The sequence below is a fragment of the Ornithorhynchus anatinus genome, chromosome X1 (assembly GCF_004115215.2).
Source record: "Ornithorhynchus anatinus isolate Pmale09 chromosome X1, mOrnAna1.pri.v4, whole genome shotgun sequence".
Taxonomy (NCBI): Eukaryota; Metazoa; Chordata; class Mammalia; order Monotremata; family Ornithorhynchidae; genus Ornithorhynchus; species Ornithorhynchus anatinus.
Genome location: NC_041749.1, coordinates 49,746,907 through 49,773,388, shown reverse-complemented (window position 1 = coordinate 49,773,388; position 26,482 = coordinate 49,746,907). Strand labels below are relative to the sequence as shown.

The window sequence follows — 26,482 nt, the reverse complement described above, 5'->3', positions numbered from 1 at the left end:
TCCTTCCTCACTACAGCTATCAATCTTCAGGGTTACCTTATCACCTTAGACTTTTCAAGTGGTAGGGTAGTGGAAATACATCAATCAGTCGATCAATCGTATGTATTGAGTGCTTACTGTGTGCAGAGCACTGTACTAAGTGCTTGAGCGAGTACAGTATAGCAGAGTTGGTAGACTCATTTCAAACCCACAACAATCCCATCTGAGATGTCATATCTGATCTGACTAGTGGGGTGTAGGGGAATAGAAGTGAGGACAGGAACAGAAGAAGCTACTGAAGTGGTAGAAATCACATTTATTTAGTGCATACTATGTGTAAAACACTGAGAGAAATCCATGGATGAGGTATAGACTCAGACCTTGGCCCCCAGAAGTTTCACAATCCAAGAATGACAGAAGGGGGAAAGCAGGGGCTGATGGGAGCTTGGGAGTGGGGCACAGCATCCCTCCCAAGGGAGGGATAATAAAAAGGAGTGAATACAACACTGTCTTCTTGTTCCCTGTAGAGAGAAAGAAAAGGCTTCATTAAAACAAAAGAGCGCTCCTAAGCCTGTGATTCTGCAAAACTATTTTCAACGGATGTCTCGGAAGAAACATTCAGTTGCCAAAGAGGAACGTAGCCTACCTATGGCCCTGAAGGGATTAAGGACCCTCAGGTTCTATTATAGCTTCTCTGATGGAACCAAGTTTGTTTAGTATCCTTGTTCTGAGGTCACCTGGCCTGCTCTTTCAGGAAGAGCAAGGTTTTTGTTGTTGTTGTTGGAGCTTTCTAAGGTAATTCCAAGTCAGGGGAATGGGAGGAGTGGGGACAAGGCCAGAGTCAGATATTTGTCTGTTCTGAGGTGGGGAAAATTTTTTCTCACATTCTGTATAATGTCATTTTTATTATTTTTTAATGGTATTTGTTAAGCACTTTACTACATGTCATGCATGGTTCTAAGCGCTGGACTAGATGCATATCAATCAGGTTGGACACAGTCCTTGTCCTGCATGGGGTTCACAGTCTAATTAGGAGAGAGAACAAAATGGCAATGAATCCCCATTTTTACAGTTGAGGAAACTGAGGCACAGAGAAGCTAAGTGACTTGCCCAAGGTCACACAGCAGGCAAGTGGCGCCACTATTATTATGCTATGATGTGAAGCCACGTTGTGATTCTGGGAGCATTTGCTCAGTGTTGTTCTTCAGTAGCCATTCCAGGAATACCAGATCTTGCTGGCAATGGAGAGTATTGAGCTGCCTCAATAGTTGCCACAATCTGATCATTCACTTTTCTTCTTCAAAGGGGTGATGATGATGGCATATTTGAGAACCTGTGGTATTTTCTCAGTGGTCCTTATGTCGAGGAAGAGCATGCGTAAATGCTTTAGCAGGATATCCCCTCCATGCCTGTAGATCTCTGCAGGTCTGCCATCAAGACCAGGTGCTTTGCCATTTTTCTTGGCTCTGACTGCTGTGGTGACTTCCTCAGTATCTGGGACAAGTACCATGTCTTTACATATTGGGAGATTTTCCGTTTGGAAGGGCCTCCTGTTCAACAGAGAAGGTGTATTGAAGAGACTACTGAAAAATTGTTGCTATCTCTTTGAAATTCTTTCCTTGTCTGTGATGAGGCTGCAGGCATCTTCGTTCTTCAGAGATGTTATGATGGCATAAACAAGACCATATAACATCTCTAGTGATGGAGAAGTTCTCGGTTTCATGGCGGTCTGCCTAGCCTTGGATCTCTTCTGCTTTAACATCTTGCCACCTGTGGCATGTGTTCCGTAACTTGATTTGCGTATTTTGACGCAGGTTCCGTGAAGCCTCACTTTTGTCTGAGTCCATGGCTGCTGCAACGTGTTGTTGCTGCAGTGATTGGCTTGCTGCGAGTAGGCGAGTAGGTAGGTCCCCGGGTCATTTACATGAAACTGGTCTTGGTGGCTTTCCTTGGTCATGTCCAGTGTTTAGTTCAGGAAGATCATCTTTAGATCATTTATTATTTAATAGCCCATTGGTAAATCCTGACCCTTTCACAGAAGGGTAGTGAGGATGTTTTTTCATCTCTTTGGACTTTGCAAGAGAACATGAGCTACAGCAATATCCATTGGTCTTAAACATGAACATTAGGAGATGCCCTTGATGTAAAGTATAGAAAGAGCAGGACTCACTAATGTGTTTTGTTTGGAATGTGTCTGTTATATTGTTGTTGTGTTCTCTCCCAAGTGCTTAGTACAGTGCCCTGCACACAGTAAGCACTCAATAAATGTGACTGATGAGGGATGTGTGGCATTTTGCTGGACTATGTTGTAGGATTATCTGTGCCCTGTTCCTCCCCAGGGTTGGCACTGTCCTATGCCATATCATTCCCTGCTGTCCCCACACCAGGGAGTCAAGGGATCCCATGACTACTCTCATGCTCTTATCATTGCAAATCATTGTATGCAGTTTGGGGTTTGTTGGGGTTTTTTTGGCAGCGTCAGTGAAAGCAAAGCAACCAGTGTGCCTTCTTTTGGAGTTGGGGAATTGGAATTTTTAAATTATGCTTTCCATTCCTTTGGGGAGCTCATGGATCAATCTCAGAGAGGGGGGAGTGAAAGAGCAAGCCTGGGCTGTCTCAGGACCCTCTGCTCTCCTTCTAAAGAGCTCCCTGAAACCCCTTGCCTCAAAAAGAGTTCTGCCAGCTTTCGTTTGTGGCAACTCCCAGAAGCTTGTGTTCAATTTGGCCTTTTGACTGAACTGGGAATAAGAATTTAAGCTCCTTGTCAAATATGTCATATTATTTCTCTACCTTAAATGAATCCATTCATCATGCTTTATTCATCCTTGGTTTCCCAACACAGGATATTAAACACAGAAGCATCATTCAGGGGCCTTTTTTTTTTGCCTTATCTTTTCCAGGTCTGTGTCTTATTAAATAAGATAAACTGGCTGGGAGAGAGAGACTCCCAGTCCATGAGACATCTTTGTTCACTTTTCTCTCTTGCAGAATAGCCACACTTCTGTAGACAGGGGAGGGAGCTTCTGGAGAACCATCCCATATTGTAGTTTTCCTTTGTATTCAAAGATGATGCCATTGATGGTGAAGTTTATCTCTCTGGTGGTGGATGGCAAGGCCAATGCCGGACCCACAGTCCCAATGACACAGTGAACACAAAAAATATTACCCTTTGTTATGGTATCGTGTTGGTTTGCCACACCTGGTGCAGTTGCCTCATGATTCTCTCAAAGTTTCTGCTCAACAAAACCCCCTCCTTTCTGGATGTCAGCATACCATACTGGTTTATTTGCCATAATAATAATAATAATAATAATAAATCATTATGGTATTTAAGTGCTTACTATGTGCCAAGCACTGTTCTAAGCACTGGGGTCGATACAAGGTAATCAGGGTGTCCCACGTGGGGCGCTCAGTCGTAATCCCCATTCTACAGATGCGGTAACTGAGGCACAGAGAAGTTAAGTGACTTGCCCAAAGTCACACAGCTGACAAGTGGCAGAGCCGGGATTAGAACCCACAACCTCTGACTCCCAAGTCCATGCTCTTTCCATGAAAGTCACCCAGCTTACACCCAACATGCGCAATTGTCTGAAGCTTTGTTAGCTTGCTTGATTGATTCAGTGCATCTTTAAAGCATTTGTCCTTCTCTTGTTTCCAGTTGCCCCTTTTCAGCTGACCATAGAGCAACTGTTTAGGAATCCTTCTGCCCTCCATTCTCCGTACACCTTCCACCCTGCACAGCTGTGTTGAGAACATTAGGTTCCATAGAAGGAAATGGAATTGATGGAATTGCTTCAGGAGTCAGATGTAGCATCCATGGGGAGTCCAGGTCCCATAGGTACAGAGGAGGTTGGACAACACTAGAGTTTTGTAGACCTTCAGTTTGGATTGACACTTAATGTCACATGGCTCCCACACTCTGTGTGCCCATTGTTGTAGCATCCAATGTGACTGCATAGAGGAAATTGAAGAGGACGGGGTCTACTACTTAGCCCACCTTTACTGGTGATCAAGGATGGATCAGACAGAGCACTCTCAACTCCGACACGATCAGCCATACCGTCAAGGAGCAGTGTCAGAATCTTAATGAGCATCTTCCGGCAGTTTAATATGCTAATTGCCAAAGCCTGGCTCTACTACAGTAGAAACTGTATAGAGGTTTCATGGCTGATCCCTGCACTTCTGTATCTGACGTGCTGTGAGGTCATGTCTGCTGTGCCATGTTGAGTACTGAAGCCACATCACAATTCCAGGACCATGCAAACAATGATATTCTTCACCAATCAATCCAGAAGGACTCCGGCTAGGTTCTTCCCAGTCGGTAATCAATCAATGGTATTTATTGAGCACTTACTGTGTGCAGAGCAATGTACTAAGTACTTACAATATAACAGAGTTAGTAGAGATGAGTCGAGGATAATGCTAAGGGTATGGGGTTGTGAGCGAGGATGGTGGTGCAGACTACAGTGACAGGAAAGTTGGGGGAGGACAGGGCTTGGGTGGGAAGAGGAGTTCTGTTTTGGACATGTTAAGTTTGAGGGGTAAGCTTGACATCCAAATAGAGATGTCCTGAAGGTAGGAGGAAATGTGAGATTGCAGTGGAGCAGAGAGACCAGGGATGGAGATTTACATTTGGAAATCATCTACATAGAGATGGTAGTTGAAACCATTGGAGTGAATGAGTTCTCCAAGGGAGTGAATGTAGATGGAGAGTAGAAGGGGACGGAGAACTGAACCTTGAGGGAGTCCTACAGTTAGGGCGTGGGAGCCAGAGGAGGAGCTCATGAAAGAAATTGAGAACGAGAGGCCAGTGAGATAGGAGGAGAATCAGGATAGGGCAGTGTCAGTGAAGACAAGCTTAGATAATATTTCCAGGAGAAGGGGGTGGTTGACAGTGTTGGAGGCAGTTGAGAATTCGAGGAGGATTCAGATGGAGTAGACACCACTGGATTTGGGAAAAAGGAGATCATTGGTGACCTTTGAGGGGGCAGTTTTGGTGGAGTGAAGGGGGCAGAAGCCAGATTGGAAGGCGTCAAGGAGAAATTTGGAGGAGAGGAAGTGATGGCAGACGATGACAACTTGTTCACGAAGTTTGGAGAGGAATGGTAGAAGGGAGATGGAGTGATAACTGGAGGGAACCGTGGGGTCAAGGAAAGGGTTTTTAGGATAAGGGAGACATGAGCACATTTGAAGGCAGTGGGAAAGAAGCCATCGGAGAGCAGTCAATTGCCCCAATAATTGCCACAGCCTGATCTTTCATCCTTCTTCTTGAAGATGGTGATGACAGTGGCATCTTTGAGATCCTGTAACATCTCAGTTTTCCATCTGTGGGGGGAAAAGCGTGTGCCCCCTCTGTGACTGTAGAGCTTCAAGGGGAGGGGCCACCCCAGAACTGCAACAAGCTTGCTAGTTTGCTTCAGTAACAGAGAGCTAATTATGTTGATAAAGCCTGGCAGAGATGGATGTACAAATGGCTTTGGGAAAAGTGAATAATGCCAAGCCATTTCAGTTTTTCTCTAGGAAAGTATAATAAGCCAGGCTGAGAAGAACTAGATGTCCTGTGGAAAAACTGGATGAGGGTCCAGAGAAGAAAGTGATTCACAGGATGGAAAATAGATTTTATAAAGGGAAAGGAAAGGAATTAGGGTTGCTCGACCTGGAAAAGAAAAGGCTAACGAATGACCATGAGAAGGATGCTGGTTATCTTTCTTCAAGTCCACAGAAGACCAAATGTGAGAAAATGAACCTAATTCTTATGTCTGATCAAAATCACTCCTGCTTTAACTATCAGGGTGATAAAACACCAGATGAGGCTGTGGAGTCTGCATCCCTGGAGAGCTTTAAGAAAAACGTACTCACCATCTGTCCTGGATGGTTTAGTCATTCACCTGTCTGATGGGAGGAGTTAACCTAACTGACTTTTTGAGGGTCCTTCCATTTCTGGGATTCTTGGGTTTTCAATTTTGTATATATTTTGACATTTTTTTTTTCAAAATATTTTCACTGGCTCAACACTCAAATTGATTTTGTGTGTTTCCATCAGGAGGACTCTCCTCAAAGAGTGAAAATAGTTTTGAAAACACTTGGCTATCTTGACAGTCCCAGTAGACATTTGTTGCAACCGACAGTTTCAGTCAGTAAAGGTCTACAGAGAGATTTTTAGGTGAAAATAATTTAATTTGTGAGGAAACTATAAAGTAAACTTTTAGAGCACAAAAAGTTCCACTTGTTTGGGCATATTTAAAAATCCTGGCCTCTGTAGTCATATCCTATTTCCGGTTTTCATAAATCCCACACCCCAAAAGCACTATGAGGTAAGTCCAAGTTTTTCTGAGGGATCTGAGATAGTTTTGGGGTGAGAGATTTATTGAAAGCTTGAAATAGGCTCTGACTACAGCAGCAAGCATTTTTGAATGTGCTCAGACAAGTTCAGTCCTGCTCTAAATATCTCAGGCCCTAAAACTCGGACGATAGACAGTAGTTTGTTTCTCTGTACCTTGCTGATCCTGAAAATGCCAGAGATAACATCCCAAGATCCTGCTACCTGATTTCAAATGCTCCTGGTGATCCTCAGAGTAGGAAGGTGTTTTACAAACACTGCTTCTGCCTGGTTAGCTTTGTAGAAGTCGAAATGAAAAGGAGGATGTGAGCCTGCATGGAGAGGAAAGTGTGGGAAAGCAAAAGGTTTAAGATTTAAATTATGTTCACTTCATCATCGCCATCATCATAGTATTTATTATCTACTTTGTGCAGTTGTATTATACTGGGTGCTGAGGGAAATTATGAAAGCTCGAAGGCAAGGAATACGGCCAGCCTTCAAGAAGTTTGCAGTCTAAATACTAATTACTAGTAGGCCCCACCTACTTAGGCTGTGAGCCCTAGGTGGGACAGGGACAGTGACTGTGTCTGACCTGCATATATTGATTTATATTCCAGGGCTTAGTGGAATGCTTGGCACATAGTAAGCACTTAACAAATGCAATTATTGTTGTTTTTATTGATATTATTATTATTGTTAGAAACAAGGCATATTATGGGACTTGTATGAAGATCATACATTTTATGTTCATCATCCTTAACTACCTATTAGTTATCCTTCAGGAAACGTGGCTGTGAGTCAAATTCCTACCTGCTGCTCAGGGAGATTGATCACCTTTGTATACGAAGATGCTCCAAGCTTTGCTCTTTTAGCCATCTTCACGTCAGAAGGCCTGGCACATGTCCAGTACAGTTTCACAGATGAGTGAGTGAGCTATCTGTAGTTCTGGAAGTGAGGAAAACTTCAGGTTGAATGTATCCTTAGCCTCTGAAGGCTAGGTAGCCTAGCTCTACTCAGAGCTTTGTAGGTTCCAGCAGGAACTGAGCACGGATGTGTGAGGTGCTTGGTGGTACTGTACTGTGTTTGCTATCTTATCCCACCAGCAGTCTGCCTGGCCCTAGAAAACTGCCTTGGAGCACCAAGGGATGACAGCAGGTGGGGGAAGGCAGGGTGGAGAAAATGGAAAATCCACATCTGCCAGGCATAATAATAATAATTAAAGTATTTGTTAAGCTCTTACTATGTGCCAAGCACTGTTCTGAGCACTGGGGTAGATACAGGGTAATCAGGTTGTCCCACATGGGGCTCACAGTCTTAATCCACATTTTACAGATGAGGTAACTGAGGCACAGAGAAGTTAAGTGACTTGCCCCAAATCAAGCAGCAGACAAGTGGCAGAAGGGGGATTAGAACCCAGGTCCTTCTGACTCCTAGGCCCGGGCTCTTTCCACTAAGGCATGCTGCTTCTCATAGATCCTACGGGTGGTCTTAAAGGCAAGATTTTTTCTTTTCATGGTATTTATTAAGTACTTACTATGTGCCAGGTACTGTACTAAGTGCTGAGGTAGCTACAAGATAGTAAATTTGAAGACAGTCCATGTTTCACATGGGGCTGACAGTCTTAATCCCCATTTTACAGATGAGGTAACTGAGGCCCAGAGAAGTGAAGTGACTTGCCCAAGGTCACACAACAGATAAGCAGCGGAGTCAGGATTAGAACCCATTGAGAAGCAGTGCAGCCTAATGGATAGAGCATGGGCCTGGGAGTCAGAAGCTCCTGGGTTTTAATCCGGCGTCTGCCACCTGCCTGCTGTGTGAACTTGGGCCAGTCACTTCACTTCTCTGTGCCTCAGTTATCTCATCTGTAAAATGGGGACTAGGACTGTGAGTCCTATGTGGGACAGGCACTGTGTCCAACCAGTCTACCCTGTATCTACCCCAAGCGCTTAGAACAGTGCCTGGCACATAGTAATCACTTAATACCACAATTATTATTATAATTTCCTTCCGACTCCCAGCCCCATTCTCTATCCACTAGACAATACTGCTTCTCAAGGTCCACTGCTTCTCATGACCCCTGGCTCCATCCCCACCACCGACAGGTTTGAGTTTGACATTAGGTTTGCCCCATGCAGATTTGGGTCAAAACCAGAATTTGCTAGGGGACAATTCTGGCTTCAAAAAGTGCTTCCAGTCTGGGTACACATACCCATGTCAAGAGAATCCAGGTTTACACAGAAAAAGCAAAGTAAGCTCCAAATACCTTCAGGCCAGGCAATTCTATGAGGCCTCCCCACGCCCTAAGTCAGGCTACTCACACACTGGAACACTACTACTGCTCAGAAGCTACTGTGAGGGAAGGTATCAACAAAAAGGAAAAACTTACAAAAATCATAACACCAAGCAAAAGATATTGAACAGGGATCTAGACTAGAGGGGCCTCTCATGGCCAAACTGGGCCCGAGCGTAATGAAGCCCAACCCAAGGTCGTTCCACAGCTGAACCACCTGAAATCTGAGCAGGGCCTCCTCCTAAATGTGTGCTTGAAGTGATGGAACCCCTGAATCATTCTCATACTCTATGAATGTGGGACCCCAAACTGCAACTGTGTGTTGAAAGAGCCCATTATTATTAATCATTTATTAAGCACTTATTGTATGCAAAACATTGAACTAAGCGCCTGGGAAAGTACAATATAACATCAAACACTTTCCCTGCCCACCCATGTAAAGAAAGGGAAGCCTGGGCAAGTCTCCAAGCAGGAAAATGAAAAAGGAGACCAATCATTTAATAGATCTTATTCATTGAACGTTCACTGTGTGCAGGACACTGTACTAAGTGCTTGAGAGAACACAAGAGCATTCTCTTCCACCTTCCCATATAGGGGAGGATTGCTACGCTAGAGCTGAATATCTGATGTCAAGATCACTAGTAACTTTATAGAGAAGTTTAACTTTGGGAATCTTTTTGTTAAAAAAAAAAAAAAGAAATCAACAGCATCAAGCAGCCCATCTTCTGGCCTCACGACTGGAGCCAGCTTTGGAAACTGGGATAACCAATAAAAGTTGAGGTTATGAAAATGAGCCTTCAATCATGTGGCTGCATAGTAAATCGATCAATCAGTGGTATTTATTGAGACTTATTGGGTGTAGAGCCTTGTACTAAGCACATGGGAGAGTAAAATCGAGTTAGACATAATACCTGCTCTCAAGGAACTTAAATGGTGTGGCCATGAAATGCTGGGAATTAGGCTCATTTCATTCTGGATGTTGGAAGCAGATTCGGGATCAGGGTTGCCAGTGACTTCAGTAAATTTAAAAAGTGAGTCGATGGCGGCAGACTCTATCAATAAATGGGATTTATTTAAATCAATCCATCAATAAATCAGTCAAGGGTATAGGATTGGGCATGGAAGTTGGCATTGAAGAGTTATCCCCCAGCTCTCCCCATGCCTGTCCCAGACTATTTATTAATTTCGTTAATTAGCAGACTCATTCTGAAAGCTCAGTGTGGGCAGGGAACCGTGTCTACCAATACTGTTGTATGCTCCCAAGCACTTAATACAGTGCTCCACACACATTAAGTGCTCAATATATACCATTGGTTGATAAAATAAATTAGTCAAAGGCAAATGCATGACAGGATACTTAGGAATGCAAAACACAATTCTCAAACACAATTTGAAGAATGACAGCAGAGTTGGTTCGAGGCTCTTGCTTTGGGATTAGGCCTCCTGGAAAGTGATTTTTGCCAAAAGTTCCAAGGGAGCCAAGTCAGAGAAAGAAAGGGATCACTGCTAAAGCTTAGGGGTGCCATACTTGAGTAAGGCCTGGAGTCTGACCAAACGACCTTCCTCCCTCAGCCCATGTAGTAAGAGCTTGTTAATTCCTGTTTTTCGCCCAGTGTTTCATTTGCAGTGATGATGGATCTCAAAGGAGGGATTGCAAGAGATCCTTATGGACAAGAGACTCACTCATGGAAATGGGCTTCCAAAACAAACACTTTGCAGTCTTTGAAGTTTCAGGTATGAGGGCTAAGAGTCCCTGCTCCCTGGAAATAGTGCCGAGGTGTTTTTTGTCTGGTCCTGGGAGGTTTTTCTTAGTCAATCAAGGGTACGGGATTGGGCGTGGAAGTTGCCATTGAAGAGTTATCCCCAGCTGTCCTCGTTCCTGTCCCAGACTATTTCACAACTTTCCGGGCCCCGCAGCTCTAAATGGATCTGGGGCTTGGAGGCAGTCAGGAGGGTAAGAATAGCTCAAAGGGCAGTGTGCACCTGACTGGAGCAATGGGAGATTCTTGCTGGGCAGTAAAATGGGAAGGAGGGTGGAGGGCCTTAATTCTGTGAATGTTTTTCTGTAGTTGAATGAACAGCTGCTGCTGAGAGTCCTCAATCAAAAAAGCGTGTTTCTGACCTTTCAGTGTTTGGGAGAGTCTGTGACTCTGTCTGTATCCGCAACGGATTGCCCTCACAAAATCCCTCTGGAAAAGCAGGTAAGGCATTATCTTCCTAATAGGTTACTGAGTGGCCCTTGTGTTAGCTATGCATAATTTGAAATCCAGTTATCGGCCAAAGTGCCTTATGCCCAGGGAAAGAAGAGGAAACAGAAACAGAGATTACCATTCCATGACTAAGCCCTAACCATCCCACTCATGCCATCTCATCTGATCTTTTAGTACTGATATATGTATCTGTTTATTTTATCTATTCACTTTGGCCAATTTATGTGTATTGCTTTCCTTTTTTTTAGTGATATTTGTTGAGCATTTACTTTGTACCAGGCACTGTACTAAACACTGGAGTAAAGTTAATAAGGTTGGACAAAGTCCCTGTCGCACATAGGGCTCACAGTCTCTTAATCCCCATTTTACAGATGAGGTAACTGAGGCAAAGAAGTAAAAGTGACTTGCCCAAAGTCACACAGCAGACAAGTGGTGGAGCTGGGATTAGAACCCAGGTCCTTCTGACTCCCAGAAGGACCCTCGTGACTCCACAAGGCCACGCTGCTTCTCCACTCTGCTTTTCTTCTTCCCTCTGTGGAATATTCTTCAATGTGTACCTACAATCTTCTCCCATTAGATTACAAAGTCCTCGAGGGCAGAGGTCATGACTTTCACATCTTTTGAATGTTGCCGAAGTGTCCCTGTGCCCTGCACATAGATTCTGTTCATTCTGATTCAGAGATGTGGTACAAATTAATCCTGTTGTCTTTTGTCCAATTAATTTTTTCAATGATTTCCAGCTACACAGTTACTATCGTCAACTAGACCAAGTAAAAATTGAAATACAAAGAAGAAAAAAGCTAAATCTGTTCTAGGATTTCAATTGGTCAAGCAGAAAATTATATTTTTGTTGTTCCCATCATTGTCCTTCCTGGTAGATTTATTTTTATTACCATGTTATATCACCTTTATTTTACTTCATTATTTTGATCATCAGGCTTGGGTACAGGTCATAAAATCAGAGGCCCAAAAGCATTTTTCCATAGATTCTTTGGGTCCACAAATGTCCCCAAGCCTTTCACAGTATCAGAGAGATGACAAACACTGACAGCCGGGATCTGAAGAAGTACAATGCTAGTGTGTTAGGTTGGGTTTGACCTTTTGGGTCCTGGGCCTGTAGGCCTATGCTGCTGTGCTTGGGAGATTCTCAGGGCCCTCCATAATGCCTTGTACCGATGGAAGAGGGTCACTACAGTGCTTAGCAATGAACACGGCATACTCCAGGTGAACCCAAGTGGAAGGGACCATTCAACATCAAGCCCAAAGCACAAAGATGAACAGCACCTCGGCCCTCTATTTGGCTCTCAGAGATAAGTCAATCAATCAGTGGTATTTGTGTGCAGGACACTGTACTAAATACTTGGGAGAGTGCAACACAACAACGTTGGTAGACACATTCCCAGCCCACAAGGACCTTACAGTCTACAGGGGGATACATTAAAATAAATGACAGCTTGGTACATAAGTGCTGTGGGGCTGAGGGTGGGGTGAACATCAAGTACTTAAAAAGGGTACAGATCCAAGCGCATAGGTGATGCAGAAGGGAGAGGGAGTAAGGGAAATGAGGGCTTAGTTGGGAAACGCCTCTTGGAGGAGATGAGATTTTAATAAGATTCTGAAGATGGGGGTAGTGATGGTCTGTTGGGTGTGAAGGGAGAAATAGTTCTAGGCTAGAGGGAGGATGTGGGAGAGGGACCAGTGACAGGATAGATGCCTTTTGAGGGACAGAGCAGGTTGGTATTAAAAGAGTAAAGTGTGCAGGCTGAATTGGAGTAGGAAATCAGTGAGCTGAGTCATTCAGCTGACTGAGTGCTTTAAAGCTAATGATGAAGATAGTATTGGTATTTAAGTGTTTACTATGTGCTAAGCACTGTACTAAGTGCTGGGGTATGTACAAGATAATCAGATTGGACTCAGTTCCTGTCCCTTAAGGGGTTCACAGTCTATGTAGGGGGAAGAACAGATATCGAATCCCCACTTTACAGATGAGGAAACTGAGGCACAGAGAAGTTGTGACTTTGCCAAGGTCCCACAGCAGGCAACTGGAAGAGTCGGCACTAGAACCCAGGTCCTTTGTCTCCCAGACCAGTGCTCTTTCCATGGTGCCATGCTGCTTCCCTGTGGTAAGGAGTTTCCGTTGGATGCGGAGCTGGATGTGCAATCACTGAAGGTTCTCTCGAGGAGTGGGAAGACATGGATTGAATGTTTTTTAAGCACAATGATCCAGGCAGCAGAGTGAAGTATAGACTGAAGGCGGGGAAGTCCACGAGGAGGCTGATGCAGCAGCCAAAGGGGGAAATGATGAACACTTGGATCATTGTGGTAGCAGGTTGGATGGAGAGGAAAGAGCAGGTTCCGGAGATATCATGAAGGTAGATCAACTCAGTGCTGGCTCAACCCCTGGGCCGAGAGTCCAAACCAAGGCAGGTCAGTAGACACAATTCTTTCCAGAGACATCTTGTTTTGGAGTGGCATCTCTTGCTGCTTTTGATGGGCCTCCTAGCAGGCATGGTTAGTTTTGGGATTCAGCTGTGGGTTGAGCTCAGGGTGGTCCTGGAGATCCTGGGCCAAATTTGATCATGAAGGGATCCAAATTCCCAAATCAGCCACAGGACTTCTTTGACCTTCTGTGGTCCTTCAAGCTAGAGACAACCTGGGACCTTGTACTAGAACTGAGGGAAGACTCCAGACCTACCTCAAAACCCCTCAGGATTCTGAGACTGGGCCAGAACTGAACCACTTTTCAGGAATTGGGGTGTGTTGTCAAGAAGGGAGGGAAACTGAGCAAAATGTGCCCAGTGGTTTGCCTTTTGTCACCTTGTGGATGCCAAAACTTATTAATAATGATAATGGTATCTTTAAGCACAGATTATTTGCCAAGCACTGTACTAAGTGGCGGGGTGACGATAATGACAATAATAATAATAATAATAATTGTGCTATTTGTTAAGCATTTACTATGTGCCAGGCACTGTACTAAGCCCTGGAGTAGATACAAGGTAACTGGGTTGGACACAGTCCCTGTTCCACATGAGGCTCACAGTCTTAATCCCCATTTTACAGATGAGGTAACTAAGGCATAGAGAAGTTAAGGGACTTGCCCAAAGTTACACAGCAGTCAAGTGGCAGACCCGAAATTAGAACCCAGGTTCTTCTGACTCCCAGGCCTATGCTCTATCCACTAGGCCATGCTGTATAAGCAGACTGATCACAGCCCCTATCCCACATGGAGCTCAGTCTAAAAGGGAAGGAGAACAGATATTTATCCCCCTTTTGTAGATGAGACAACTAAGGACCGAAGAAAGTAAGTGACTTGGCCAAGCATACACAGCAGGCAAGTGGTAGAGCCTGGATTAAAACCCACGTCCCCTGACTCCCTGGCCCCAGGTCTTTCTAGTAGGCCTGTCTCACAAGCCCATAACCTTGGCATTATCCTTGACTCATCTCTCTCATTCAACCCACATATTCAATCTGTCACTAAATCCTGTCAGTTCAACTTTCACAACGTTGCTAAAATCTGCCCTTTTCTTTCCATTCAAACTGCTATCACGTTAATCCAAGCATTTGCCCTACTCCTCCTTGCTGACCTTCCTGCCTCCTGTCTCTCCCCACTCAAGACCATACTTCACTCTACTGCCTGAATCATTTTTCCACAGAAGAATTTAGTTCTTGTTTCCCCACTCCTCAAGAATCTCTAGTGGTTGCCTCTGTATCAGATAGAAACTCCTTACCATAGGCTTTAAAACACTGTCACCTTGCCCCCTCCTACCTTACCTAGCTGCTCTCCTACTACAACCCAGCCCGCACACTTCTCTCCTCTACTCACTGTGCGTTGATCTCATATACGTTGCTGCCAACCTCTCGCCCACATCCTGCCTCTGGCCTGGAATGCCCTCCCTCTTCATATCTGACAGATGATCACTCTCCCCACCTTCGAAGTCCTCCATCTCCTCTGAGGGTTTCCCTGACCAAGCCTTCATACCCTCTTCTCCCACTCCCTTCTATTTTGGCCTTTCACTTGGATTTGCTCTCTAGATTCACCCCCATCCTCACCCCCCAGCACTTAGGTACATATCCATAATTTATTTATGTCTATTAATGTCTGTCTCCCCTTCTAGACTGTAAGCTCATTGTAGGCAGGGAACGTGTCTACCAACTCTGTTATAGCCTACTCTACCAAGCACATAATACAGGGCTCTGCACACAGTAAGCACTTAATAAATACAATTGATTGATGGATTGATTGCTTCTTCTTTCCTCAAGACCTGATCTGAGCCAACCCAAGAGGACGGGATGGAGAAAACCAAACTGAGGAGTGTCCAGGTCTGGGGCCAGAGTCCATTCTGACACTTTTTGGGCCCGTTTTCAGATGTCTCAGTTATCAGTGGCACCTGCCACTTAGCATATTGAGCACCAAGGTAGCCCATCAGGGGAGATAAGGTCCTCACCCACTCAACTACAGGTTTCAACTTTATTAATTGAAAAATCAATCTGGTAAAGAAATCTAGATCAAGGTCCCTTGTGTTTTCCCATTCTTCAGACATACCCTTCTCAATCGGCCATGCCCCTGAATTTCTGCCTATCTGGTGTTTGCTTGTCAGCAAAAGAAAGATTAGATGTAAGTAAAGCAGTGAAAATCCCCCCCCCTTTAAACATATATGGAATGGTGAACCTTGTTAAATTATCTCCCAAGATTCCCATTAACCTTTGAAGAGGAGCTCATAGGGAAAAAAGGAAAACTGCCTTAAAACAACCTAGTCTTTTAAGATATGGTTTCCTGGTTCTTTGCTAAATATTTATATTGCAGATGTACTTTTGAAACAAGGGCACTTCTCAATTAAAATTCTTTATTAGTCTAGAGCCTGGCTGGGTAGGCTGGTTGAATGGCAGATTTCTCCACGTTTTGGTATTAATTGGCTCATCCTTTACAATTTAGAATTAGTCATTGTCCCATTGGCATTTTTTTCTCTGCTTTCAATTTTTTAAAGACACACAACAGGTACCATGTTATAAAATCAATCTGTTTCAACTGAGAAGACCCTTTGTATAATTTAATGCACTTCAAAACTGCTTAGAAAGCATTTCAACTGAAGTATGCCTGTGCTAAATAAATATACATTTCCCCCCTCCCCTGCAAAGCCCTCTGCTTTCTGGTAGATAATTAAATTCCAGGCATTCCTCTATGTGAGGAGAATATTTCCTTTCTGTTGGCATGTCCTTTTTTTTTTTTGAAGGAAAACTTTGCTTTGATGTCTCCTTTACTTTCCTGTCACTGTGGAGCAGGTTTAAGGATACACTCTTCCTTCAGAATATCTAGTTCAGCAATGGGGCTATTTGGTTGATCTCCTTCAGGAATGTAATTCCTTATTCATAAAACATCGGGGGCAAATCGCAATCTATGGTGAGAAAATAGGCAAAAATCCTCAATTTTATTTCCTTCTGCCCTAGACCTTCCAGGAGATATTGGGAGGAAGTGATAGTGTGAGGGCTTAGTAAATATTTGAACAACAGGTCCAATCTGTAAAACTTTGGTTGCGAAGTTTTCAAGTGTTCAGAGTTTGAGCCCCACAGGTCATCATCTATTGTGTGCCCCTGCAACTTTCTGCAGCATCTGGGGGTCTCAGCACCCTTCTAAAATCACCTCTCCTCCAGGGAGCCTCCTCTGATTAATCTTTCATCAAACCACCCCATTTACTCCCTTTCTATCAATCAATAAACAATCAATGAGTGTTTACTGAGTGCAGTGTTGTCAACTGGAAAGAGCATGGGCTTGGAGTCAGATGATCAATCAAGCAATTGTATTTCTTGAGTGCTTATTGTGTTCAGAGCATTGTACTAAGTTCTTGAAAAGGTACACTATAGCAGAGTTAGTAGACAACTTCCCTGCCCACATTGAGCTTAGAGCCCAGAGGGGGAGACAGACATTAATATAAATAAATTAGCTACATACATAAATTCTGTGGGGCTGAAGGAGCGATTAATAAAGGGTGCAAATCCAAGTAGAAGGGCAGTGCAGAAGAGATTGGGAGAAAAGGAAATGTGGGCCTAATAGAGGAAGGCCTCTTGGAGGAGATGGTCCTCTGGAAGGGGATATGCTTTCAATAAGGCTTTGAAGATGGGGAGAGTGATTGTCTGGAAAGATGGAAGGCAGAGGAGAAGCCTATGAAAGAGACTGAGAAGGAGTGCCCAGAGAGATAAGAGGAGAAAGAGGACCGGGAGAGGACAGTTTCATTGAAGCAAATGTTGGATAATGTTTCAGGGAGCAGGGGTAGTCCACAGTACTGAAGGCAGCTGAGAGGTCTAGGCTGATATGATGAAGTAGAATGGCTTAGTGGAAAAAGCACAGGCTTGGGAGTTAGAGTTCATGGGTTCTATTCCCGGCCCCGCCACTTGTCAGGAGTCTGACTTTGGGCAAGTCATTTCACTTTTCTGTGCCTCAGTTCCCTCATCTATATAATGGGGATTAAGACTGTGAGCCCCACCTGGGACAACCTGATTACCTCGTATCTACCTCAGCGCTTAGAATGGTGATTGGCACATAGTAAGCACTTAACAAATATTATTATTATTATTATTATTATTATTATTATTATTATTATTAGAGGCCATTGAATTTGTCAAGAAGAAGATCATTGGTGACCTTAGAGAGGGCAGTTTCTGTGGAGTGGAGTATGTGGAGGCCAGAATGCAGGGCATCCAGGAGAGCATTGGAGGAGAGGAAGTAAAAGCAGTGGGCTTAAACCACTCTTTTAAGGAGCTTGGAAAGGAAAGGTAGGAGGGGCATGGACAATAACTGGAGGGAGCTTTGGGGTCAAGGGATTATTTTAGGATGGGATGCGTGGGCATCAGTGGGGAAGAGACCACTGGAGAGTAAGTAGTTGAAGATGGCTATCTGGGAGGGAAGGGAGCAAGTACTTTAATAAGTTAAGAAGGGATGGGGTCAGAGGTGCAGGTGGAGGGGCTAGATTTTGAAAGGAGGTGGGAGATCTCTTGAGATATTGCTGGGAAGGATGAAAGAGTAGATGAAGGGGCAGAAGGAGGGTGGAACTGGAGAGACATAGGGCTTCATTGCTTCCAAAACTTCCGCATCATGGAAAAACTGGTTACTCCCACTACCCTTCCCCAGACCTGTAACACTTTAGTACTGTATAAGTACTTCCCTCTAACTGTAATTTATTTTAGGGTCTGTTTCACCCACTAGATCGTAAGCTCCTTTTGGCATGCATCTTGTCTATTTACACCATTGTACCCTTCCAAATGCTTGGCACAGTGCTCTGCATAGTTAGTGCTCTATAAATGCTACGAAGTGATTGGTTGAATTTCACAGCAGTCAATGGGTTTAATGCCCCAGGGAAAGAATCCCCCTCTTAGTACCTTACCCTCAGTAAGGGTAGGAGATGGGAATGGACCTCTCAGTCCCTGGGTTTTCTATTTCCTAGATGCTCGGAAACACTGGAGGGTATAGTGGAAGGCAAAATTGGGGTGCCCTATTCAATTTGAATTGGCACTAAGATTCTCCTTGACTGGATCTAACAAATGCCAAGGGGTGGTGATTCATTCGAGAGTCTGGGCCACAGTTTTACAACTTTATCAGTTGTTTGTCACTTTCCAACAAGGCTGAACTAATGTGCCATAACCTGGGTTGAGCCATCCTCATTTACAGATATGATGATCATGCTGAGAGATTGTAAGCCACTGGCATGCCCCAGGGGCCCTGAGAAAAGCCCAGTTTGCCATAGAGCTGGGAAATGGATCATTCCAGCCAGATGATAAACAAGGACTCAGTCTTGGTCACCACACAGCTTCCACATAAGTAGGTGTTTGTCAGCCTCAGTGTCTGGACAATAGTTCTTTTTAGATCATGGCCATCTTCTCACCCTGTCTACTGAACAGACTATTTTCTTGCCCTCCCTCTGGCATTACTGAAACTGATAAAGTGCAGCCGGGTTTTATTTTTGGAGGAGGATGAGGGGAGCTGTGAAATTCAACCAACCAATCATTCAGTAACATTTACAGAGCACTAACCATTATGTGGACAATGTTGGCTTAACTTCTCTGTACCTCAGTTACCTCATCTGTAAAATGAAGATTGACTCTGAGCTCCACCTGGGACAACCTGATTACCTTGTATCTACCCCAGCTATGAGAAGAGTGCTTGGCACATAGTAAGCGTTTAATAAATGCCATCATTATTATTATTAAGTGCTCACTGTGCACAGAGCACTGTGCTAAGCGCTTGGGAGAGTACACTATAAGAGTTGGTAGACACATTCCCTGCCCACAGTGAGCTTACAGTCTAGAGGGTTAATAGAGAAGAAGGGTGAGGATTCAATTTTTTATTCTGATGGATATTCTGAAGAGGAATAACAGAGAATGGTTCTTTTTCTGGCCTAATACTAACAATGAACCCCAGAAGGCCATCCCGAGAGCATGGGAAAATAAAGAAGAGAAATATGAATCATGATCATTCATAGGACAGGCTATTAGTCCAGTGGAAAGAGGTCTGCTCTGGGAATCGGGAGTCCCGGCTCTGCCTGCTGGGGCTCTGCCTTTGGTGGTCAAGATTTTAGACCAAAGAACCACCTTGGATGTTCCACAAGGAGGGTAGGCCTAGTGGGAATCCTGAAAAATAGCTACCCAACACAGGCAGTGAAGACTGCAGCGGCTCCTGAGGTCACTGACTTCAAGGTCATGGTGCCACACCACATTGGCACTATGCTGTGGTTACTTTGGTTTAAAATGGGTCCTACATGTAAAAAAAAAAATTTGTGCACTTCACATTGTACCCCTGTCTACCTACTCTGTGCCCCGGCGGAACCATGACTGGCCGGGACAAGAGAGTGAGTTGTACCATGAAAACCACTAGCCCTAAAATCAATTTCTCCTCTCAGGCTCTGTCGTGAAGTCTCAGGATTGAGATTCATCCGGCATTCCCAATGAGAGATTCCAACATCATATCCTGCTGTCACCTATTTCAGTAGTGCTAGTACTCATGGTAATGGTATTCATTGAATGCTTACTGTGTACATTGCCCTATACTAAGTGCTTAAGAAATTCAACAAAAGCACAGACTGTAATCTTGTAGGCAGGAAATATGTCTACCAGTTCCTTGCAGTATACTCTCTCCCAAGTGCTTTATATAGTGCTCTGCACACAGTAAGTGCTCAATAAATACAACCGATTAATTGATTGAAGATTCATTCCCTGACCACAAGAAATTTGCGCTCTCGGTATTTGTTGAGCTCCTCCTCTGTGCACTGCCCTGAAATAAGTACTTGGAAAGCATAACAAAAGCACAGAATACATTCCCTGCCTCTGATGGGCAAGACTGACAGAAATATTCACAAGCAGAGGACTTAGAATAAATAAAATTGAATGATCAACAGAAGTACACATATGTACACCCTAATGTATATTGGTCCACCAACTCTGTTATATTATAGTCTCTCAAATGCTTAGTACAGTGCACTGCACACAGTAAGAAGTCACTATGATTGATTGATAGTGCTAACCTTTTCACTGTGCCTCGATCTCGCCTGTCTCGCCGCCAAACCCTAGCCCACGTCCCTCCTCTGGCCTGGAATGCCCTCCGTCCTCAAATCTGCCAGACAATTACTTTCCCCCCACTTCAAAACCTTATGGAAGGCACATCTCCTCCAAGACGCCTTCCCAGACTAAGCCCCACTTTTCCTCAGCTCCCACTCCCTTCTGTGTCACCCTAACTTGCTCCCTTTGCTCTCTCCCCTGCCCCCCCAGCCCCACAATGCTTATGTACATATCTGTAATTTTATTTATTTGTATTGATATCTGTCTCCCTTCCTCTAAACTGAGAACTCGTTATGGGCAGGGATTGCCACTGTTTATTGTTGTATTCTTTCCCAAGTGCTTAGGACAGTGCTCAGCACACAGTAAGTGCTTAATAAGTGCGATTGGATGAATGAATGAATGTCCCACAAAGGAGCTCACAGTTTTAATCCCCAGTTTACAGATGAGGTAACTGCTGTCCAGAGAAGTGAAATGACTTGCTCAAGGTCACACAGCAGACAAATGGTGGAGCCTGGATCAGAACCCAGGTCCTTCTGGCTCCCAGGCCCGTGCTCTATCCACTAGGCCTTGCTGCTGCAGAACTACTTAGTACAATGCTCTGCAAACAGTCATCACTCAATAGATGCTGTTGATTGATGTTTAATCCTCTTCACTGGTCTTCATGCCTCCAGTCTTTCCCCTCTTCAATCCACACCTCACTCTGCTGCCAGGGTCATTTTTCTTCATTTTTCTTAAATGACATTCTGTGCCTATCTCCCCAGTCCTCAAAACCCACCAATGGATGCCCATTCCTCTCTGCATCAAACAGAAATCCCTGACGTGATTTTTAAAATACTCAGCTCTCTCTCACTCCTTTCCACTCTTTCACCCACTACACCCAGCTTGCCCTCTTTGTTCCTGTCAAGATAATCTACTCATTGTCCCTTGTTCGCATCTCTCCATTATTGATGTCTTCTCATGCCCTTCTCCAGAACTGCGACTCCTTCCCCTTTGAATCCACCATCTTCATAGCCCTTCTGAAATGACATCTCCTTGTACTGTAAAAATCCGCTCTGATTAATTTCTCTTCCAGTAGACTATATCCCTCCACCTACCACTGCTCTACCTCTGCACCAACTACACACTTGTATATTGAGAAGCAGCGTGGCTCAGTGGAAAGAGCCTGGGCTTCAGAGTCAGAGGTTCATGGGTTCGACTCCCAGCTCTGCCAGTTGTCAGCTGTGTGACTGTGGACAAGTCACTTAACTTCTCTGTGCCTCAGTTACCTCATATGCAAAATGGGGATTAACTGTGAGCCTCACGTGGGACGACATGATTACCCTGTATCTCCCCCAGCGTTTAGAACAGTGCTCTGCACATAGTAAGTGCTTAACAAATACCAACATTATTATTATTCCTAACCACCAGCAGCACCTGTGTACATATTGACTTGGCCTACTATTTAAGCATTAACTCATACATTTCTCCTCCCACTGATCTGTAAATCATTTCAGTACCCATCTTCCCCTCCTCTAGATTATAAACTCCTTGAGGGGAGGAATCATGACTACTGACTCTATTGTACTCTCCCAAGCACTTAAGGATGCTGATAACTAGTCAGAGAAGACTTGTGGGAAGAGGTGGAATTTTAAGAGAGGTTAGGAGGACTGAGGTCTGTCAGGTTTTTTGTCAGGGGAAGGGAGTTACAGGCCCAGCAGAGGAGGCGAGCAAGGGGTCAGTAGCCAGGAGGTGGACTTGCGAGGAGCAGTGAGTTTGAGCAGAGCAGCAGCAGATGAGGAGAACTGATTATAGGCTCTCGTTATATCCCGGCTAGACTACTGTGTCAACCTTCTCTCTCACCTCCCTTCCTCCTCTCTCGCCCCGCTCCAGTCTATTCTTCACTCCGCTGCCCGGCTCATCTTCCTGCAGAAACGATCTGGGCATGTCACTCCCCTTCTTAAACAACTCCAGTGGTTGCCTATCAACCTTCTCTTCAAACAAAAACTCCTCACTCTAGGCTTCAAGGCTCTACATCACCTTGCCCCTTCCTACCTCTCCTCCCTTCTCTCTTTCTACCACCCACCCCGCACGCTCCGCTCCTCTGCCGCCCACCTCCTCACCGTCCCTCGGTCTCGCCTATCCCGCTGTCGACCCCTGGGCCATGTCCTCCCGCGGTCCTGGAATGCCCTCCCTCCTCACCTCCGCCAAACTGATTCTCTTCCCCTCTTCAAAACCCTACTTAAAACTCACCTCTTCCAAGAGGCCTTCCCAGACTGAGCTCCTCTTCTCCCTCTACTCCCTCTACCACCCCCCCTTCACCTCTCCGCAGCTAAACCCTCTTTTCCCCCTTTCCCTCTGCTCCTCCCCCTCTCCCTTCCCATCCCCTCAGCACTGTACTCGTCCGCTCAACTGTATATATTTCCATTACCCTATTTATTTTGTTAATGAATTGTACATTGCCTCGATTCTATTTAGTTGCCATTGTTTTTATGAGATGTTCTTCCCCTTGACTCTATTTATTGCCATTGTTCTTGTCTGTCCATCTCCCCCGATTAGACTGTAAGCCCATCAAACGGCAGGGACTGTCTCTATCTGTTGCCGACTTGTTCATTCCAAACGCTTAGTACAGTGCTCTGCATGTAGTAAGCGCTCAATAAATACTATTGAATTGGGGAGAGCCTTGAAGCCAATGGCAAGGAGATGGGCAAAGGGGAAGAAGCCAATCAAGAGAAAGATAAGTTGAAGATAGCTGTAAAGGAGGAGAAGAGGGTGGGAGACCATGTTTTTAAAAGATGCTAGGGGATGGGGTCAGAGGTACAGGGAATAAGGACAGAGGGGATGAAGTGTTACAGAGCTGGCAGGAAGGAAGAGAAAAACGAAGAACCAGCTGGTTGAGTGATGAGAAGGTGAGGGAGAAACATTGGGAAATTCATGCCTGATGGCTTCTGTTTTACTGACGGAGTGGTAGTTGGGTATTAGCAGGTCCAGATGTGGTGCAGGACCTGAAACCACTAAGTTGAATCCTTATCCTGGAGTGAGATGAGGGTAACTAGTCCCCACTGTTGCTGTCGCAGGACGGAACCACTGTATGAGGACCTGGAGTGAAAATTTCCCAATTCTTAACCCAGATTGGGTTCTCAATCATAGAGTGACTTTTGAGAAGTCAAGCTACTGCTCCGAGGGCCTTTAAAGCAGCACTGAATTACCCCAGTATCGTGGGAGAATTAGTCACTGAGACCCTGACCTGAGACATGATTCACTACTAGAAGTGTATTATCAGTGTGACTATATTCTTCTACTTTCAGCTACCAAGCAATCAATCTGGAAGTTCTAACAGGCGGTACCTGGTGCTGTTCCCTATCAACCCACAGTCCCTGAATTTTTCCTTTTCCTCTTTCCAGATCCTTACAAGAAACAACATATTTGAAATAAAAAGCCAAGTACTGAACCGAACACTGGCAGGAATTAAGAAGCAGTTTCAGACGACAATGAAGCAATTTATAAGTGTTATTTTGAAGGGTACAGGTAAAATGTAGAGGGGCTAAAGCAATGAATGGGGCTTTCCCTCAGCATGACGGTTAATCAGTCAATCAATATGATTGACTGAGCACTTATTCTGTGAAGACCACTGTACTAGCTTCTAGGGACAGTTACAATAGAATGAATAGACATGGTCCCTGCCCTTAGAGCTCCCAAATCTAGTGGGGGAGAAAGACACTAAAATAAATTACCAGTAGGGAGAAGCAATAGAGATGAACATAAGTGCTACAGGGTTGGGGAGGGGGTGAGGACTGAAGTGCTGGAGTGGCAGGGTTGGAGGGAAAATGGGGTAAGGAGGTGAGAGATTATTATGGTATTTGTTAAGCACTTACTATTTGTCAAGCACTGTTCTAAGTGCTAGGGTAGATACAAGTAAATCAGGTCAGACTCGGTCCCTTTCCTTCTTGGGGGCTCACATTCTTAGTAGGAAAGAGATCAGGTATTGAATCCCCATTTTACAGTTGAGGAAACTGAGGCAGCGAGAAGTTAAATGACTTGTCCAAGGTCACACACAGCAAACAATTGGCAGAGTCAGGATTAGAACCCACATACCTGGCCTGATGGCAAGAACATGGGCTTGGGAGTCAGAGGACGTGTGTTCTAATCCCAGCTCCGCCACTTGTCTGCTGTGAGACCTTGGGCAACTCACTTAACTTCTCTGTGCCTCAGTTACCTCATCTGTAAAATGGGGATTAAGATTGTGAGCCCCAGGTGGGACAACCTGATTACCTTGTATCTACCCCAGTGCTTAGAACAGTTGCTTAGCACATAGTAAGCGCTTAACAAATACCAAAATTATTATTATTATACCCCATGCCATATACACATCATTTACATGCCAGTTCCAAGCCAAGCACACACCAGACATGGGCCGATACAATAATAATAAAAATGTTAATCAGGGAAGGCCTTCTGGAGATGTGATTTCAGAAAGGCTTAGAAAATGGAGAGAGGTACAGTCTGCCAGATATGAAGAAAGAGACAGGTCCAGGCAGGAAGGAGAGTGTGAGCAAGTGGTCGATGGCAAGAGAGATGAGAACGAGGCACCATGCATAGGATGGCTTGAGAGAAGTGAAGTGTGCAATCTGGGTTGTAGTGGGGGAGGAGCAAGGATACGTTCGGTGGGTGGGGGAGAGAGAGCTAATAGAGTGCCTTAATGTCAGTGGTCAGGAGTTTTGATGTGGAAATGAATGGGAAGCCACTGGAAGATTTTAAGTATTGCGTAGAGGTGTGTAAAAACAGTGGTTTAGAAAAATGATGCAGGAAGCAGAGTGAAGTATGGATTGGAGAGGCAGGGAGTGTCAGCAAGGAGGCTGATGTAGTAGTTGAGTCAGGATATAACAAGTGCTTGGACCAATGCAGAGGACAGTTTGGATGGAGAGGAAGGGGTATCTTCTAGAGATCTTATGAAGATTAAATCGACAGGATTTGGTGAAAGTAGTTTGTTTTTTTTCCCCCCATTTCTCCATTTTTGAGTGAAGGTAGTGGTTGAAAGAGAGGTGGCAGGCTGGAGCAATGGGGATGTTGTCAACAGTGATGGGAAAATTAGAGGGAGAAGAGGATTTGGGAGGGAAGAGGAAGCATTCAGTTTGGGACATGTTGAGCTGGAGACAGAACCCTGGAGAGGAAGAGCAAGAGAATCTTCAAATGACTCAGGGCATCCTTTCGTTATCAGGTCTCCTCCCCATGAAATACCAGTTGATGGATGTAATTGACCAAAGCAAGTTCCAGAAGAATGTGTCAAGTCTGGAATGGACCCATAGGATCCCAAAGAAGAGCTGCAACCTAGGGTTTTCATTGTCAAGGACCGAATCCCCTGTCAAGCCCTCAGCTCTCCAAAGCCCTGTCAGGCAGAAGACCCTCTTGGCCCGGGCCCAGCTCAGAGCCAGGTGGGAGTAATGACACATTCATTGTTCAAATGGGCCCAAACTTGTTCAAATCCTGAATCTTAGCTCTATAATGTTGAGGGCAAGGAGATCAACTTAATATCCCTCTCCCTTAATGTCAAATGGTAAAACGTCACCTTTTGTTTTAGAAATGCTCAGCATTCAGGTACATCTGACCATCATTTTGACGATCTGCTGTCATTAACCTTTAACACTCGGTTTCCTATTTCCCATTCACCTTTATCCTCAAATTATGCCCACACTCTCCTTGATCAGCTCTGGGGAATGTCACAAGTGCTTTCCACAGAGTAGATGGCTGAAATAACTGGAAGCTGCAATTATAATTAGGACTTCTCTACTGTCTCTTAATGGGCCATGCCCTAAAATGACAATGGGTCACCGAACAGGAAGTAGTAAAATTATTCATTTTTTAATAGTCCTGTTTGAAAGCATGTAAACATTTTAAGGATTGAGATTTTCATGATTTCTGTCAGCATATTTTCCAGCTCATGAGAGGCCCATTAAGAGGGTTGGAAAATTATCTTGAAAAGAGCCTTTGTCTCATAGCTAAGTAGAAAGTAGTAGATTGATGGTTAATATGGCGGAAAGAAAGGCTGTAGGACAAAAGCTGTTGATATGTCCAAACTCTTGGCAAACACATTGTTAGCATATCTGCAGGGTTCAAGATTCTACCTGTCCCTCTAAAGGCTGTGGATTAGACTTCTTTTTTCTT

At 44.6% G+C, this 26,482-nt stretch overlaps 1 protein-coding gene across 5 annotated transcripts in view; it reads left to right on the top strand.

Annotated features, from left to right (window-relative positions):
• CX1H3orf20 (chromosome X1 C3orf20 homolog) overlaps positions 1-26,482 on the top strand; it is an 84,195-nt gene that overhangs the window by 14,900 nt on the left and 42,813 nt on the right. For all 5 annotated transcript variants that reach the window (XM_029049878.2, XM_029049877.2, XM_039910403.1 and 2 more), the window contains 6 exons: positions 507-695; positions 7,070-7,222; positions 10,202-10,322; positions 10,658-10,789; positions 23,725-23,848; positions 25,539-25,752. In XM_029049878.2, the coding sequence (XP_028905711.1) occupies positions 507-695; positions 7,070-7,222; positions 10,202-10,322; positions 10,658-10,789; positions 23,725-23,848; positions 25,539-25,752 (933 nt within the window). The remainder of the gene's footprint in view (positions 1-506; positions 696-7,069; positions 7,223-10,201; positions 10,323-10,657; positions 10,790-23,724; positions 23,849-25,538; positions 25,753-26,482) is intronic.